General features: G+C 32.6%; 3 protein-coding genes across 3 annotated transcripts in view; all 3 read left to right on the forward strand.

Moving 5' to 3' along the window:
- The window catches only part of LOC144840388 (solute carrier organic anion transporter family member 2A1-like), a 63,419-nt gene that overhangs the window by 26,488 nt on the left and 18,753 nt on the right, over positions 1 to 18,178 (forward strand). The window lies entirely within an intron of this gene.
- Positions 2,131 to 3,796, forward strand: LOC144840406 (galanin receptor 2a-like). The gene has a single exon (XM_078696215.1). The coding sequence runs from the start codon at positions 2,264 to 2,266 to the stop codon at positions 3,440 to 3,442; it is 1,179 nt and encodes a 392-aa protein (XP_078552341.1). The 5' UTR covers positions 2,131 to 2,263; the 3' UTR covers positions 3,443 to 3,796.
- On the forward strand, positions 12,163 to 17,814 carry LOC144840408 (phospholipase ABHD3-like). The gene is made up of 9 exons (XM_078696218.1): positions 12,163 to 12,307; positions 13,198 to 13,358; positions 13,744 to 13,865; positions 14,091 to 14,197; positions 14,557 to 14,669; positions 15,185 to 15,358; positions 15,804 to 15,861; positions 16,348 to 16,513; positions 16,991 to 17,814. The coding sequence occupies exons 1-9, from the start codon at positions 12,233 to 12,235 to the stop codon at positions 17,176 to 17,178; spliced, it is 1,164 nt and encodes a 387-aa protein (XP_078552344.1). The 5' UTR covers positions 12,163 to 12,232; the 3' UTR covers positions 17,179 to 17,814.

Below are 18,178 nucleotides of genomic sequence, written 5' to 3' on the forward strand. Positions count from 1 at the left end.
TATAATTAACCACAAATTTAATCTAAACTAGAATTTAATTCATCACTTTGACGAATTATAGGTGATCATTTTTATCATTTTAATGAAATTAAAATTGATGTACGCCATCCTACGACATGATGCATATTATGCTCATAGTGCTGAGTTGTCCCTGTCATATATAATATGTACAGTATACTGTATATCCATATACAGTGTAGCATAGGTGAAATTACTGGACCCACATCATGTTCTAATTTTTTGGTATGATGACGTTGTCAAAATAAACTTGAAGATCACAATTTCGAAAGACAATTAATTGAGCAAAAAATTTTAAGATTTGGAAGAAAATTTGGCACGTAGAAGCGCACTGCGCGCTCTTTGAAATTTGTATAAATTTGACAAAAGAGAGAAAAAAACGACTTTTTAACTTCAACTGGCCATTTCATAATGTCACAACATCATATAGGTTTAATTTTTATATGAATTCATATCTACATTTCATCAGCTTTCGTAATAAATTATAATCTTCAAGGTCACCTTTAATTCTGAAGAGCTGTAAGATATTCAAATGTATGGTGTAGGTGAAATTGCACGACCTACGTTATTCAAGTTTTTACGCGTGATGACGTCATCATAATGAAAATAGTGGCAACTCATGATAAAGATAATTAATTTAGCAAGCACATACTTCAATTTGAGCGAAAATGGGGCGCAAACAACGGAGATGCGCTTTATTGAATGTGATAACTTACACAAAAAGATAAAAAATTCTAATTTTTAAATTCAAGTGGCCATTTGATGACGTCACAACATTTTGTACGTAAAATGTGTACATGAATTCATATCTACAACTCAATGGCTTCCAGAATAAATTAAAAATATTGGGGGTCATCGTGCATTCTGAAGACTTATTTTAAAAATGCCTTCTTTTTTTACCATTTTTAGCACTTTTGTGCAATTAATTTACGCATTTTGCCATATTTAACATGCTCGTATAGTGCTATTTTAAGTCAGAATGGACTCAAATTCAGTGAATGTACTAAGATGGTGAGTACAATGCGATTTGTATAACAAATTTATTTGTTACGCTTTCTAAGAATCGCGTGCGCAAATGTGTTTTTGCGCAGTAATTTTTTGGAACACGCAAATGGCCTAATTCATGCTCTAAATTGATCAAAACATCATTGACATTACACTTTTTGAGATACTTGTTACACAAAATAGTGTACAGAAAGAAGAAGAAGAAGAAGAAGAAGAAGAAGGAACAATAATAATAATAAAGATTTTATACAATAACAATAGGTGATCATTTTATTCTAAATGATCACCTAATTAGGGTATTTATCTTCTCAAATGTAATACTGCAGTATGGAAAATAATCTTAGTTTAGCGTTACATCCTAGAATTTAATCTAGCCCTCTGCACCTAATTGTTTAGTAATTTCTGGGGGCGTGGCCTACCGGCAATCAGTAATGATTAGACTAATGGAATGTTTAATTAAAGATTTTCACTTCCTTTTTTTAGCTAATACCGTTGTCTTACCGCAAGCGTTTTTTTAATATCATCAAAATGTTGTCATCGATTTTATTGCACATTAAACCAATTTATAAAATCGTGATTGTCATTTTTATTTTGCACGTCAGAAGATTCGAACCAGTGCTACACCCGATTAAAGGTATCATCTTACTATTCCAGAAGTGTTAGAATTATCAAAACATTTCTATATCCGGATGCTTCTTATACCACAAATTTTGTTTTGCACGTCAGAGGATTCGAACCTGTGCCACTCCCGATTAAAGGTATCATCCTACCATTCCAGAAGTATTATTGATCAATACATTTCTATATCCGGATGCCTCTTATACCACACATTTTGTTTTGAATACATGAAAAGGAACGATATCTCAGCTACTCCCACTATTACGCCCATCACATTAATGAGTAATTGTTCAAACCAATTGAAAAATTCAGCACGAATCCAGATAATACGAATTCGAGATACTGTAGTAAACAAAAAAGAATTAATTTTTAGCGTTTCTTTATTCACTTGCTTCCGTTTAATAAATGAGACCAACCGCAGTGATGATTGACTTTATGAAAGTTTTTGTTTAGCAATTTTAAAAATCGATAATCGGTTAATCGGTGCGATAGCTGAACTGTGTTATATAATACCACGTGATTTGTCGAGAGTTTGTTATATAAAAGCGAGCTTTTTCATCAACCGCGTCAAATCAAAATCTCCAGATTACTTACTCGTGTACTGGCATTAGTACGCGACAACATGGAAGACTATGAAGTTGTTAATGAGAGCTTATACGATGATATTTACGATTCATCTAACTGTACGGCAAATGTAATTGATTATTCGACATACCAAAACATCGCTGCGATGGTGTTTGGAATTTTTGGTGTGGTTGGAAATGGAACTGTTGGACTTTTCATATTGTTTACAAGATCTCTGCGTCGAAAACTTTGTTACAAGCTGATATGCAACCTGGCGTTGGCTGATTTCATAGCATCCGCTTATATAATACCCGTACCAGATGTAAAATACCAACACAACGTGTTACATGAGTTTCTCTGCAGATTCCATGGATCCCAGTTTCTTCTATGGTCAAGTTTTGTTACGTCGGGAATATGCTTGCTGATGATAACGTTGGACCGGTACTGGGCGATTGTGCATCCATTACGGTACATAAGTATCTCTACATCTCGCTCCAAGACTACGCTATGTTTGATAATACCATGGGTTTACGGTGCTGTGTTTCAAAGCTTTTGCTTCTACACAGTCAAGGTGGACGAGTGTGGACATTGCGTTTTGGCAGATACCGATCGAGTATCAATGAGTATCATTGGATTCTGTACCTTTACGTTTACTTATCTTCTACCGTTGGTTTGCATATTTTGTCTTTACTATAGCATCATAAAGAACATGAAAGCAATGCAGAAGAACATGCATAACTTCAGTCAGAAGGGCGTGGCAAAGAATCTCTCCAAAACTCGTGACAAGCTAGTAAAAGTATTTCTGTTTATTACGATTTTTTACGGCGTAACCTGGGCTCCTGATCAAATCATGTTCTTTGCTTATACTCTGGGAGCATCTGTGTATAAAGGAACGGTGTACAACGAACTCATAGTGTTATCAGCATACCTAAACAGCATCATGAACCCTTTCGTGTACGCATACAGTAACGACAGGTTCAGATCGGTGTTGTGCTTTTGTCGAAGTAAAAAGAAGCTTGGTGGAAACAAGTCTGAGAAGTTCTCAAGTACAAATATAACCAATGTAGAGTCATCGAGTAAAGTGCAACTGTCTGTCGTCGGGTCACCGTTGAGTAAAGCATCATCGCAACTTTCTGTGGCAACCACGGTTTCAACGATCAGATGCTCACAGTCTTCTCTAAGCATCGATGACTGTGAAGTTCCTACTGAAAACCAAGCGAATCGCATCAAGGAATGACTGAGCCCTTTGTCAGCAAGGCTTCGGTCAAAAATGAACTACAACTTTTATTTAAATTAGTTTGTCAGGTTTGATAACAAAAAAGGACACACACATTTCTTTAGGACATACCTAGTATATTATGGCTTAGCTCAATTCATGTTTTTGCTAACTCAACCTACTGCAAAGTAGGCCTAAATACTGTGGCGAAAGAATATTGATCAATGTTCTGTTTTGTAGGGTCAGTGATGCCTTTACGTGCAATAAATAGTCTGTCAGTATTGTTTCTGTATACAAAGTGCTGTAATGAACCATCTTCATCAATGTATTCTAATATATCGTATTGTCATTTACTTTGTAATGTGGAAAAATATGTTTTCACGTAATGTTCAAATTCTTACTACCACTTGTTCGCGTGTGGTATATGCGCGTGTGGCATATGCGCGCGTAATGTTGTAATTCGTGGACAGCTCATTTTGTGATGAAATTTTAGGCACCGACAGTTAATTTTAACCTCGGGAGCTACACGCGGATATTCTGCGTGTTTCGATTTGTAATACCAGTTCTTAGATAGTTCTATCTATTAATGTATTATTTATAAAGAAATATTTAGAGATATAGTCTATTTAGTTCGTAATATTGACGTACAAGTCCTTTTAAAGCTTATTAATTGGAAACATTTGCTTTCCATTCCTACGTGATCTCGTGTCCAATCATGGTTATTGTCAACTTGATAAACCAGGACAATGTGCGTACATTCCCTAGCTAAGCTTCACCGACGACTTAAGCATATGACTTAAATTTCCCTTCTATTATGGAGTACATCATCATTTACCGTATTTACTGGCTAATAATAGTATTTCCATAACGATTCATATCATTTTGTACGCATTTCAACTAATAACGTAACATAATTATTGAGAAAATGTAATGTGTGTGGGTTATGTAATATATTTTATATATGCTGGTGTAGACTATTCTAGTCTAGTTGTCTGGAGAAAAGTAAATTGTTATTCATACATGTTTAGTTTGCATTAATGTATTATGTAAGTTAATATCTGATAATTTGTTTATCTAAACAATTCACTCTATAGACTTGAAACTTCATTTTAAACAAATTACTAGTACTAGTAATTCGGTAAGCGTAATGCTATGAGAAAGCCCGCAAATTACGTCACACACATCGAAGCCCATACACACATGTTGATGATAACAATGTCTTCTTCAACGATTTAACAATTATTTTTATTTACGTACTTGAACCAAAGAAGATCGACCTTCCCTTCCACGTACAGAGAATGTATTAATAATAACATATTGATGGATAGATGTGGCCTAATAAATCATTGTTTGATTTGAACTTTGTCGTTGATTTTTTATCACCCTAAAGCTCAGTCTACACTATCAAACTTTATTTGAGAAAAAAGTATGATTAGATGTACCCAAATATGGAAGAGACATGCTTAAATATGGTAGTGATATGTCCAGATATGGTAGTGATATGACATCATCATGTCCATATATGGGCACATCACATTTTTTGTCATTTAAAGTTTGATAGTGTTTTGCGCTCTACGCTACCTTCACTTATTAGTCGCGTGGACGCGACTCTATAGTTCACTATGTCGGTCGGTCTGTCGGTCCGGTATCACTATGCGTTTTAGCACGCGACTTATGGCTGTTGGCCTTGTTTCATATAAGAGACCTATTCGTTTGCTATTGCAATGTCTTTATATCGCATTCACCAAACCGGTTGTATTTTCTACTTTTTAAAATTCATTAAAAGTCATTCTTGCCTACTTTGTATTTGTATAGCTATGTTGGCTGTAGCTCATTATTTTATGCTAAGCGACAACGCTTGGTCATCGCTCTTTTACACTTCTTATCCACTACTTTATGTTTGAAATATCAAAGTGAATACACACAAAACAGGTTCGGAAACGGCGAAATAAACTTGACAAATGCAGAGGCGTGCTTTTTAATATTTCGCCCCATTTTTTAAAGATAATCGTGATTTCAATAACCTTGTTGACGTCACCGATATATCGACTGAAAATCAATCGGCATGCTTATGTTACGTAAACACAAAATCAGGACGGTATCTTGAAAATTGTGGAAACAAACTTGTTGCATAAAACACACAAAGCAAGTAATAATACTTGTAATATGCTTGGAAACGAGTTGAAAGCATTTTGCCAAATAAGTGTCAAGTTTCAGGTATTGTTACAGGAGTCGATGTAAACAATCCATAATGTGTAAATTATGAATTAAAATACTTGTTTTTAATATCCATTGTTGAGTCAGCCCAATATTTTTGACCTGCAATAGTGGAATCAATCAACTTATATTCTCGCATTACCTGTAGATACGGTATTGTTGATTAAGCTGAAAATTCGAACAATTATCAGTGGATATTGAGATGTATTCTTTAATTTTAAATATTAATTAAAAGAGCCGTTTATTAAACTACTTGACCTGTAGAGCTTACGTTTTTCTGTTTATTAGTTCTCTCCGTTTTAAGAAATTATATACGTACGTTGTTAGTTCATTGTTGACGTGTCATGAAAGCCTGTGACGGTAAATGCAATTTTACTAATGGAAAATTTGTAGAAATGACGAAACATAAGCCACATCTATGATGGTACGCCACAGTAATGTGAAGTAATTACGTTATGTTTCATCTTCTTGTAGAAGCTGGAAAAATCCATCGCGTATCATATTAAGGTATTATAACCTCTCCGTTAAGACATTGTCAAGATTTTTTTCGATTTAAGTGTATCTGAGATTATTGGCATGTGCAGATTAAAGATGTATTGTCCCCCTGAAAAAATAATTCTTATATATTTTGTTGTTGAATATGCCATTTTAATTTCACATAGGCCTAATAGTAAATTCATTTTTACCAAAAATTGGATCGAAGAAAAAAAAAATATTTACCTGAAAAAAATGTAATTTAAAGCAAAAAATAATCAAATTAGCTACCAGTCAATGGGTTTTTTAGTTGAATTTACCATTTATTTCGTCATTTTATAAGTGAAAACATTTTTTTTTTTTACGAAAGTGATTAACTTTATTAAAACTACAGAATAACCTTTTCAAATTCTGATTTAATTAATCTTCATTTTTCATGTTTTTGGAGCACAACACATCATTAATATAAAAATTCTTCGCTTGTGGGGGAGGGGGACATATTTTACGGCAACAGTGACATACCATTGGATAGATTTCCATTTGAGTGTTCACTATATTAATAGGTCTAGATATTGGTCCAGAATATACTCTACTGTAAAATACTAATCCTAATTATTTTTAGGCCTAATAACCATGCTACCGTGCTACTGTTAGTAAACAACTCAGTTATTGCAATTACTATTTACACGACAGTAAAAACAGTGATATACCATTGGATAGATTTTCCTTTGAGAGATCACTCTATTAATAGGTCTAGATATTGGTCCCGAATATACTCTAATCCTAATTATTTTTAGGCCTAATAACCATGCTACCGCGCTGCTGTGAGTAAACAACTCAGCTGTTGCAATTACTATTTACACGACAGTACAAACAAACAAGGATTGCAGAAAAATTAAAATTATTCAAAATAATTACACACACTCACACACTAATTAGAACAGTGTTTTCTACAATGTATTTATAAACGAACGCCAAGGTACAGTACGTTGTTGACACTCGGTGTATTAATTAAAAGGTATTAGGCCTAGTTATTTTCAGAGGTAAAAGTTCTCATCTGACTGTGTTAAATGTCATTCTTCCCTGGTATTATCGTAACAAACGCTCAGGACAGAGAGTTGTAGACTGGCCTAACAATGAGATCGGACGTGTCACTGCTGGCGCACTATTATGTCTTGAAATGTGGTAACATGGATTGCTTCGGTAAGACAGACCACTGCATGCGGACATAAAACTAACTTGGTTAGCCTATAACCATTAATCGATTTAGGAAAAATAATAAACCAACAGTACGAACATTTCTTCTCGTGCGTGAGTGGTACTCAATTAAGAAGAGAATCTGTTTACTGATATTTTTTAACAAACAAATCAAGACCAATTTACAATTCCATTGATGTCTCTCGCAGAATTCAGTTGCATTCTTTGATAGATTAAAAAACGATTCAACCAACCTCCATACAAAACAAACGGCTATTGATTTTGTATCATTGCTAAATTGATTCCGAATGTGAATGGGCAAACATCTATAGTTCGTTACTTATTACCAATCACTTATAGAAAAGATTCTCTCGGCCTTGGGCTTTACTGGGAGATGATGATGCAAATTATACATTCACATTAAAGAAAAGTAATCTATCGAAATAAGTAAACACGTATATATGAAATAAAGATGACCTATTTCCTGTTTTGATCGTTGACCTAAATGTCAAACTTTTCGCACATGGAATCAATCATAATGCAAAACATTTTTTTATTATTATTATTTTATGTCATGTCAGCAAAACCCATTCAACAACAACAAAAAACTTTGACTCGCATGAAAACAACACTTATTTTTAACATTTGTTGTGACCACGTGACTAATTTACATAAAGGTGTCGGGACTTACAGAGTACAGTATATCATGCTGTCTGGTTTAATTCGTTATAGGAGATAACAATACCCTAACACTGGTACTCGGTTCGCTATTCTGAAAATTACCAATATTAATAATGCAAAAAAGGAATATTAATAAATTTCAGTTCAGACAGAATCAGAATGTGATATTTATTTGTACTTCCAGAAAGTACAAGTGTACAACTTTATTATCAATAATTTGAATTTTTTTTTTTATTATTATTATTATAAAAAAATTGAATCGTAGTCACTTAAGAAATAAAATCACCGAAGACTGAATTTCATAGATATATTTTGAAATAAAAAAAAATCCCAATAAAAACAGAGCATAACCAAACATTACAAATACATAGAGCGAAATACATTTTTAATTTAGGGAGACAGAGTGTTCTATTTTATATTTCGAACCATATTGAACAATATACAGATACATGATATTTTAATCATCCTTCTCACCTCACCATATCGATTTTTATTTTTACAAAGGGATATTTAAAAAGAAAAAAAAACCTAATAAAAACAGAGCATAACCAAATATTTCAAATACATAGAGCGAAATACATTTTTAATTTAGGGAGACAGAGAGTGTTCTATTTTATATTTCGAACCATATTGAACAATATACAGATACATGATATTTTAATCATCCTTCTCACGTCATCATATCGATTTGTATTACCATCATAGACCCAAATAATTAAATGAAATAATAATATGTATTGTCCCCCTGAAAAAATAATTCTTAAATATTTTTTTGTTGAATATGCCATTTTAATGTAACATAATAGTTATCCACTTTGACCAAAAATTGGATTGAAAAAAAATGTATTTACCTGAAAAAACTGTAATTTATAGCAAAAAAATGGTCAAATAGACTGCCATCCAATATGTTTTTGGTTGAACTTAACCATTTATTTTGTTATTTTATATGTGATAACATTATTTGTTTTCGTGGTTTTTTTTCTGCGGAAATGATTAACTTTATTAAAACTATAAAATAACATATTCAAAGTCTGATTTTATTAATCTTCATTTTTCATGTTTTTGGGGGACAATAATATATCTTTTATAAACGGAAAAGAGTTAAGGACGATAACATTAAACATGTGAACTGTTTGTAAACAAACATACATACAAACTTACAAAGCAAGTAATATGATTTGTAAGTATTTTGCCAAGTAACAAAACACTATACCAAAAATGACATTGAGAAAAGTAGCAATTAAATAAAGTAATAGTGATTAGTGTTGTAATTTTTTTCACGTCACGTGTTACTACTGAAATTGTCGATTTGATCTACCTTGGAATTGATTTTAAACAATCAACCTATACATCAAGTGCCCATTGACATTTATTTTCCAAGCTCAGCCTCTAGCCTAAACTACACTTATATAGCACGGATACATTATCTCTCCATGGTTATCCCTACTCCAATTCGTAATTCTTAAATGTGATGTAACTCATTTTATAATTAAGAACTCCAAAAAATAGCACAATTGATCTTCGTTAAAAGATTGTGGGAATTATAAAACGCTATAGATATGCGTAATCAATTGTGACACAATAAGGTAATCCATTTATACGTAACCATCAGATGCAATTGTTATTTTGTCCAGTGTAAATCCAGTTGCTTATACCGTTGAGTAATATACAATATAATTAGTTTACGTTTTATTTGAAAGAAGAAATAAATGTTAAAATGAAATGATATGATGCTTCAGCGATGTGTTTCAATGTTTCTTGTTGGTTGAGTCTGAATAATTCAAATTATCACAGGAATGATTTTACTTAATTCCATATAATGACATACCGTAGTCATGTTGATAACCCTAACCCTAACCCATAATATTGGTATAATTGTGTTAATCTAACATCCTTTGTATAATGGTTGTATACAACAATGATTATTTTTATGAACTATGTTATTAAAAATAATAAAAGAAGAATATATAAATAACATGCACAGTTTTATGCATAAAAGTGAATATAAAAAGAATATGCAACAGCACGAGTTTAAGAAAACAATGGTAGTTGTGAAATGGTGTCTTTTTTTGTGCATGTTGCGTGCAATAAGAGTATAGATATCATGCGCTCGCATCAATTATAACTTTAAGAAGCTCACACCGTTCGTGTGCTTACATTGATCGATTTACGTTTAAGCCTACGCGTTGTGGTGGTGCATTAATGTCATCAGCTTTTTTTGTATTTGTAAGAAAATGAATATGATAGTCTACAAAATATGAATGTTTATGAGTTGAATGGAGAGAATTTTTCACGAGTTATAATAAAAATAATAATATGGATGTATACAGCGAACATACCACTCAAGTGCTCAAGGCGCGTTAAAAAAATGAATTTGTTTAAGATTGATTGTTCTATTTTAACGAGTCGGAGCCCAGGTAAATAGAAATTTAAAGAAAAATGAAACAAAAGCAAAAAATATGCCTATCATTTGAAATATAAAAACCGGTACACGAGGTACAATCACGTTAAATTGTAATCGCTTTCAAGAGATTTATAAAAGGTTCTATGATGTAGATGCATATTGTTCTCCAAAAACATGAATGAGGAATACTTTAATCATACTTTGAATAGTTTTTTTGTTTTAATAAAGTTAATCCCTTCCGTAAAAAAACACACACACATTTTTCTCATATAAAGTGACAAAATAATTGTCAAATAAACCAAAACCCATTTGCTGGCAGCCAATTTGACTATCTTGCTTTAAATTACAGTTTTTTCAGGTAAATACATTTTTTTTTCGATTCCTATTTTTAAAAAAAAAATAAAAAAATAAAAAAAAATTTCAGGGGGACTATACATCTTTAACCTTGATCTTCAGTAGAATATTTGCATTTTTAAAAATTATTATTATGAGGAAGGCATTCCAATTCTTAATAGCTGATAAAGAGCAGCTAAATTAAATGTAGATGGCCTACTGTGAAATTAAGATTGCTAAATGGCAAATTTGACAATTGGATTCCGGTTTAAAAGAACTTGATGATTAGGCCATGCATAACTATAAAAGTTAAATTGAATTTACATTACTAAAGTAGTTTTCGCGGTCACAATACGCGCGCCACTCCTTCGGATCGGCACCATGGTGAGAAAATATCGATCCAAAAGACGTGCGCACGCTGGTTGATTTTGATCAATAACTGCGCAATTCATTACCAACAAAATTCATGTTCATTTTTCTATTCATTTAACACTGTGTTTTTATGACCAGAACATTAACACAGATAATTCAGTTAATTTGGTTAATTTGTTTGTTCATGAAATTGTATTTAGTGTACACAGCTTGAAAAATTTTTGATTGACCAAATAAAACCGCCGAACAGCTTGAAACATTTTTGATTGACCAATTAAAAGCGCCGACTTGCAAATGTATTTTGGGTAAGCTATCAACTGTTTTGGGTTGAGTCTCTATGTCGCCGACCACAATGATATTTTTGGTTGTTTTATTTGTATTGTAAATATTTAACGTTTGCTTTTGGTCGAAAAAATGTTGAATTATACCCCTTTCACACCAAAAGCAAAACTCCGGAGACACCCCGGAGACACTCCGGAGTTTTGGTGTGAAAAGGGTATTATTAGAATCTAAATCCATAAAAATAATACTACTTAAGACCAGATCATACTTAACAATTAAGATAGGCCTATTCTCTAAAAGTGATATCCTATTTTGTTAATTAAGATAATTATAGTTAAACCTGCGTTTCCGAAGTCGTATTGCTAATCTGTTCTTGATCTGTCATACCAAGCTGCCTGTCAAATCCATCATTTTCTATCCATTCCAAGGATAATTATTTGACATTTTGACATTTAATATTTTTCTATTAATAAGCTGACAAAACATTCGAGACCTAAAGTACGCGATTGGAACAATGTTTATTAGGCCTACTCATTCCAGCCAGTTGTCAAAACCTTTCTTATTTCTTCTTTTAGGCCTACAGTCTAATTTATAAATGTCATTAAAGGAAAGTCGTGAATCGGTTGATCGTACCGTCGGTTAAAAGTCCCTCGAGTTTATTCGAGTACATACACGCATTTAATTGAATTCCAGCACTTCCGCAGTCGCAGTAAGCTCATTAAAGTTTTGTGCACATATCAAATTACTTTAGAGGGCGCAGCGCAATCAATGAATGAAAAAACATAGCGACGGATATCACACACACTCTTCTGAGACTTTTTTCGTTTTTAGGCCTCCTAAAACTTATAATAATGTTGAAAGAAAGGTCCATATCTATATTTGCAGGATTTGCTTACTTCGTGTACTATATTCTTAAAATTGTTAAGGTGATACTTTGATATGTGTACCATTTTTTGCCTTTGAGTAGCTCTAGGCTAGCTAGGCCTACCCTTCTAGAGAGAGACTCTCTAGTGTAGGGCCTAGGCCTACTAGTCTAGAGGCCCTATATGCCTAGAGCGTCGACTTCGCGATTCGATGGATCCAGGCGGCCCTCTAGCTAGAATATTAGTAATATCCTAGCCATGGTCCCTCAACAGGCCTAGCTTGATGGGACAACAAGGCCTAGCTAGCTATAGAGAAAATATTATTGAGTACAATACTTATAGTTTTATACAGTAGTAGGTAGGCCTAGTAGTAGTAGACTTAATTTAGTATAGCCTATACATATTAATATAATAATAATACAAAAAATACTTTAGTTGACCGAAATATAGAATAGAACCAATTATAATAGAGCCTAGCGAGGCATACTACTACCGTACTTCTTTGTCTAGTTAGCCTGACTGATAAAATATGTTCCATACTTTGCAACAAAAAATAAATAAAAATCGGTATTTGAATGTAAAACTATTTTAACGTTAATGGGGCGACTTTGCGATAGCGCCACTTTGTGTTTGGGCAACTTTGCGATGGGGAGAATTCGCGATGGGGGGAATTCGCGATGGGGGGAATTCGCGATGGGGGGACTGCAACTGTAGGGGCGATTTTATGTGTGGCGACTTTGCGATGGGCGACTTGACTGGATCATGTTTAAACAATACAAACTGTATGTAAACTGATTTTGTTCATTAAAGACATTTTTAATTAAAGCTGAAAAAAGTTACAAAAATAAATGTACTGGTCGTACAGTAGAACTGATTTTGTTCAGTATTTCACCAAAGACATTTTTAATTTAAGCTGAAAAAAGTTATAAATGTACTTGTTTTGTTCTCAACAGAAACCAGGCGTTTATAGTGGACCAAGGTTAAAGAAGTTTTTGTTGAACCACTGTAGTAGTTTAAAGAAGATGTATTGGCCTACGTTTTGGTGTGTAGGAGCTCACTTACAAACTGTAGTACCCACATTGATACAATCGCCACCACAACATAAATATAGAAGGTAACAAAGCTCTGTCTACACTATCAAACTAGTTTGACAAAAAAGTGTGATGTGCCCAAATATGGAAGTGATATGTTCAAATGATGATGTGATATCACCATGTCCATATATGGGCACATCATATTTTTTTGTTACATAAAGTTTGATTTGTGTAGACTTACATTGTTTAGCAAGAGAGGCAGGCCCATAAGCTATGTGACAGAGTTGGTGAGGCATTTGATGGTGGTGGTGTGGTTTAATTTTTTTTTGGTTTGGGTGTCAGTGTCGTCAAATATTGGTTTTTTTTTCAATACATTTTTTACAGAACTAATAAAGATATCTTTGACAATGGTTATTACTGTAAATATTCATTTGTAACTTCAATAAAGTTATTTTATTCTTTCAGAGAAAAGATTTTAACCAAAGATGGAGGGGAAATCAGCCTACATTGGGAGGATAATGAAGGGGCCAGTAAAATGTATAATAATCAAGTGAGACCAACCGTGATCATACTTCCTGGATTGACCGGTACAAAAATTCAACTTCTCTTCACATTTTTTATCAATAAATGTTTTTGTTTAGTAATTTAAAAATTGATAGTTGGAGAATCAAAAGTTATGATAACTGATTGGTGTTATATACCTTATATGACCTTATTAGGAAGTAGAAGTTTCTTTGTTTCTTTATATTTTCATAACATTTGGTATTTGGTGACCTTTGACCTTGTGGTATTTCATCTTTTTTTTTGTTTAGGGTGTAGTGAAGCAGGATATGTTCTACAAATGGTAGACTCTGTTACCAGCCTTGGTTACAGAGCAGTCGTTTTTAACAACAGAGGTTTGGGAGGGGCTGAGCTGAAGGTATTTTAATTGGTTTTATTTTAATCTATTTTTAAGCTCTGTCTACACTATCAAACTTTATGTGACAAAAAATGTACCCATACATGGACATGATGATGTCATATCACTACCATATGGGCACATCACACTTTTTATCAACTACTTGATAGTGTAGACAGAGCATTAGAGGCCAAAGCTGTTAACACATAATGGACATGATGATGTCATATCACTACCATATTTGGGTATATCACTGCCATATTTGAACACATCACACCTTTTTTGTCAAACTAGTGTGATAGTGTAGACAGAGCTTTAGCTTATATTTGTAATGTTTAGTATAAAAACGTTTACAAACTTTGATTTGGTTTCTTTTTCAGACACCTCGTACGTATTGTGCTGCAAATACCGATGACCTCAAGCTTGTAATAGAACATGTACATGACCTTTACCCTGAAGCAACATTGATGGCAGCTGGGGCGTCATTGGGAGGGTATGTAGCCAATGAAATTTCAAAATATCTGTAGTATTCCCCCTCTAAGTTTCACATTGTAAAGGTCATCAAATAAAGTTCAGCACTTCATTTTACTACTTTTAGGCCCTGGGCCGCACTATCTTAAAATCCTGGATCTGCCACTGGTATTAGTATCAGTACTAATACCCCTGTATTTAATTTAGTATAACTGTTCAATTTCCATTTTAATGAACTACTTGACAGTGATTCATTTCGCCTTTTGGTTAACCGGTCTTTGGATTTTGAAATCTTTTCTTTTGTTTTTTATTTGTTATGTATTTTTTCTTTTCTGACAAAATTAATGAAATGAAATAAGTAATGTCAAGTCTGTGGTGATATTTTGATTACCATACCATTATTTTAATCATTTTCATTGACAAAAGACAATTATAGAGATTTTTATGTACTGTATATAATATCATCATGTAAAAATGTTAAATTTCTTTTCCACCAATACTACAACTGTAATTGAGATTCTTTATATATTTTTGCAGTATTATTCTGTTTAATTATTTGGCGAAAGTTGGGGCTGATACACCGTTGGTGGCAGCATTTACTGTATCAACAGCTTGGAACATGTTTGAATCAACTAAAGAATTAGAGAAACCGGTGAACCGTTGGACACTCAACTATGCACTGGCGTTAAACCTACGTAGCGTCTTACTAAGGTTAGTTACTTTATATCAACACACCAACAAACTGGATTGGGGAGGGTTGGGGAGGAGTGATTGCCATATGCATTCTAAAGGGAAAATGTTAAAGATGTATTGTCCCCCAAAAACATGAAAAATGAAGATTAATAAAAAAAAGAATTTGAATAGGCCATTTCACAGTTTTATAAAGTTAAATACTTCCATAAAAAAAAATGACAAAAATAATGTTTTCAATTATAAAATAAACAGTTAAATTCAACCAAAAACCAATCATCCAATTTGAAAATTTTTGCCTTTAAATTATGGTTTTGTCAGGTAAATATTTTTTTTTTTCGATCCAAATTTTGGTCAAAGTGAAAAACTATTTATGTGACAATAAAATGGCATATTCAACAAAAAAATTGTTTTTAAGGTGGACAATAATATCTTCTAATATTTGCTTATGTTAATTCATTTTTAGGCATGTCAGCAAATTTAAAGATTGTTTGAAGCCAAGTGATTTAGAAGATGCTTTAAAAGTAAGTGTACTGTATTTATGTCCATAAAGATATGAAAACAATTTAGTTCAGTTAAATTGGATTGCCAGTCAAAGGTTAGTTAGAAAAAAAATATACAAAGAATCCCAGGTTTAATGCAGATGAATAGGTGTACCATATGCATCGCACACATAAAGAAACTGTATGTTAAGATTTTATTTCAACATTTTGCACATACTCTGTTAAGACAGTGGAACCGTAGCCATAACATTGGCAATTGTTCAAGGCTCACTCTCTCCATGGTTCTGGTGGTAGAACAAGTCTTCTTGGATAAGCACCAGTGTACACATCTATCAAGATGATTAGGTAGTTACCACAGTGTACACACAGCAACTGATCATAACTGGCCCCTGTGGAGACCAGTCTTCTTTGACTGAAGAGGTCGCCCATTATAAATAATATATTGAAATTCAATCCTTTTCACATACTAGAAAACAGTATACAATAAAATCTTTTTCCATCTAAAAGGCAACTAGTATCCGTCAATTTGATGCTAGTTTTACTTCAAAAGTATTTGGTTACGCTGACGTAGACGAATACTACGAAGATGCGTGTTTACACAAGAAAATTAATTCGATTAAAATTCCAACCGTTTGTTTGAATGCTGAAAATGATCCATTTTCTCCTGTCAGAGGTAAAGTTGTTTTTCTATTTTTATATATTATTGTAGTGGAGCTGTAGCTTTGTGTTTAACATGCTTGCTTTCCAATCCCAAGGTCCATGGTTCAATCCTGACCTAGTGCTAGGGCTGTCGCTCTTCATATGTTTCTAACAACTCCCCAAACCTCAAATAAGACTTAGGATATAGTAAGTTTATCCATCCTGTAATTTTAATTGAATTGATGTTGGTTGTGTATGATATGTGAAATTTTAGTGGAAAAAAGTATGCATGCTCTACCTATTTTTGAAAGTCGTCCATTTGGATCTTGGACTTTAGGAATCATCACGTTTTAGGAACCCTTTCTTAAAAGTTGTTAGTTGATAGTAAGTGTAAAATGTTCGCTTTTATTTTCCAAAGTGCACATAGTTTTAGACTTTATTTTACACACCATCAACACACAATAAAACACTGATTATGACATAAAACCGTTGATTTTATATTTAATCACAGCCCTACCGATTGATGAGTCATGTACCCAAGAGAATGTCGCCCTCATCGTCACATCACATGGAGGACATCTTGGATTTTTAAAGAACATCTGGCCACGCGGCAAGTCATTATGGCATTCAATATTTGCAGATGTTGTGGATGCAGCCTTTAAACACACAGATGAATTCGAATTTAATATACCAACTTAAAAACTCAAATTTACAAATATTATTATTGTAATTATAAACGATCCGAAATAGGCCCCTGTTAGGTAGTTTTTCTCTAAAAATCTGAGAGAATGTGTCGCATTTTAGAAAGCACATTATATGCATAATAAGACGTTATATAGGCAGCGCTATATAAGCATGGACAGCTATCTTGTAATCTCTCAGATTTTCAGAAAAAGTCTTTGGGGGGAAAATGACAATTTTTTTAGAGGACAATTTTTAATGAAATTTATAACAAAAACTCATGACATATTTTGCTTCACTGTTTTACAGGTCGTGTTTTATTAATTTTATATTTACAAAATTACTGTGATAATTTAATGTTAAAATGTATTTTTTTTCCTAAATTTTGTTATGCTGTGTTATAAAGTACTACAATATAATTAACTAACATTTTTTGATATATATATATTAATAAAGATAATTATATAGGGCCAAACATGAGATATATAATTATATACTGTATATACATATAGATTTTTATTACTTAAAGATATATTGTCCCCCAAACAAATTTTGTTTCAATTTTATTAATATGCCATTTTAATGTCACATAATAGTTATTCACTTTGACCAAAAACTGGATCTAAATAAAAAATTGTACTGAAAAAATTAAAAAAGAAAAAGAAAAATTGTCAGACAATGGTTTTTGGTTAAAACTAAACGTTTCTTTTGTCTTTATAAGTGAAATAATTTTTTTTTTTGGTTTTTTCTTACAGAAGTAAATAACTTTATTAAAACTGCTAAATGGCCTATTTGAAGACTGATTTTATTAATCTTCATTTTTCATGTTTTTAGGGAACAATACATCTTCAATTTGAAGACTACTATTAACTTACATTTTACAGTATAGTGCTTCTTGACATCAATTCAAATAGATTCACATGTTTTAAACAAACATGAAGTTAATTAATAATATGTACAATACTGATATATAATCATTTAAGTATTAAAATAATAATTGTTTTTTTTTATATTTTTT

The sequence above is a fragment of the Antedon bifida genome, chromosome 4, assembly GCF_963402885.1.
Source record: "Antedon bifida chromosome 4, ecAntBifi1.1, whole genome shotgun sequence".
Lineage (NCBI taxonomy): Eukaryota > Metazoa > Echinodermata > Crinoidea > Comatulida > Antedonidae > Antedon > Antedon bifida.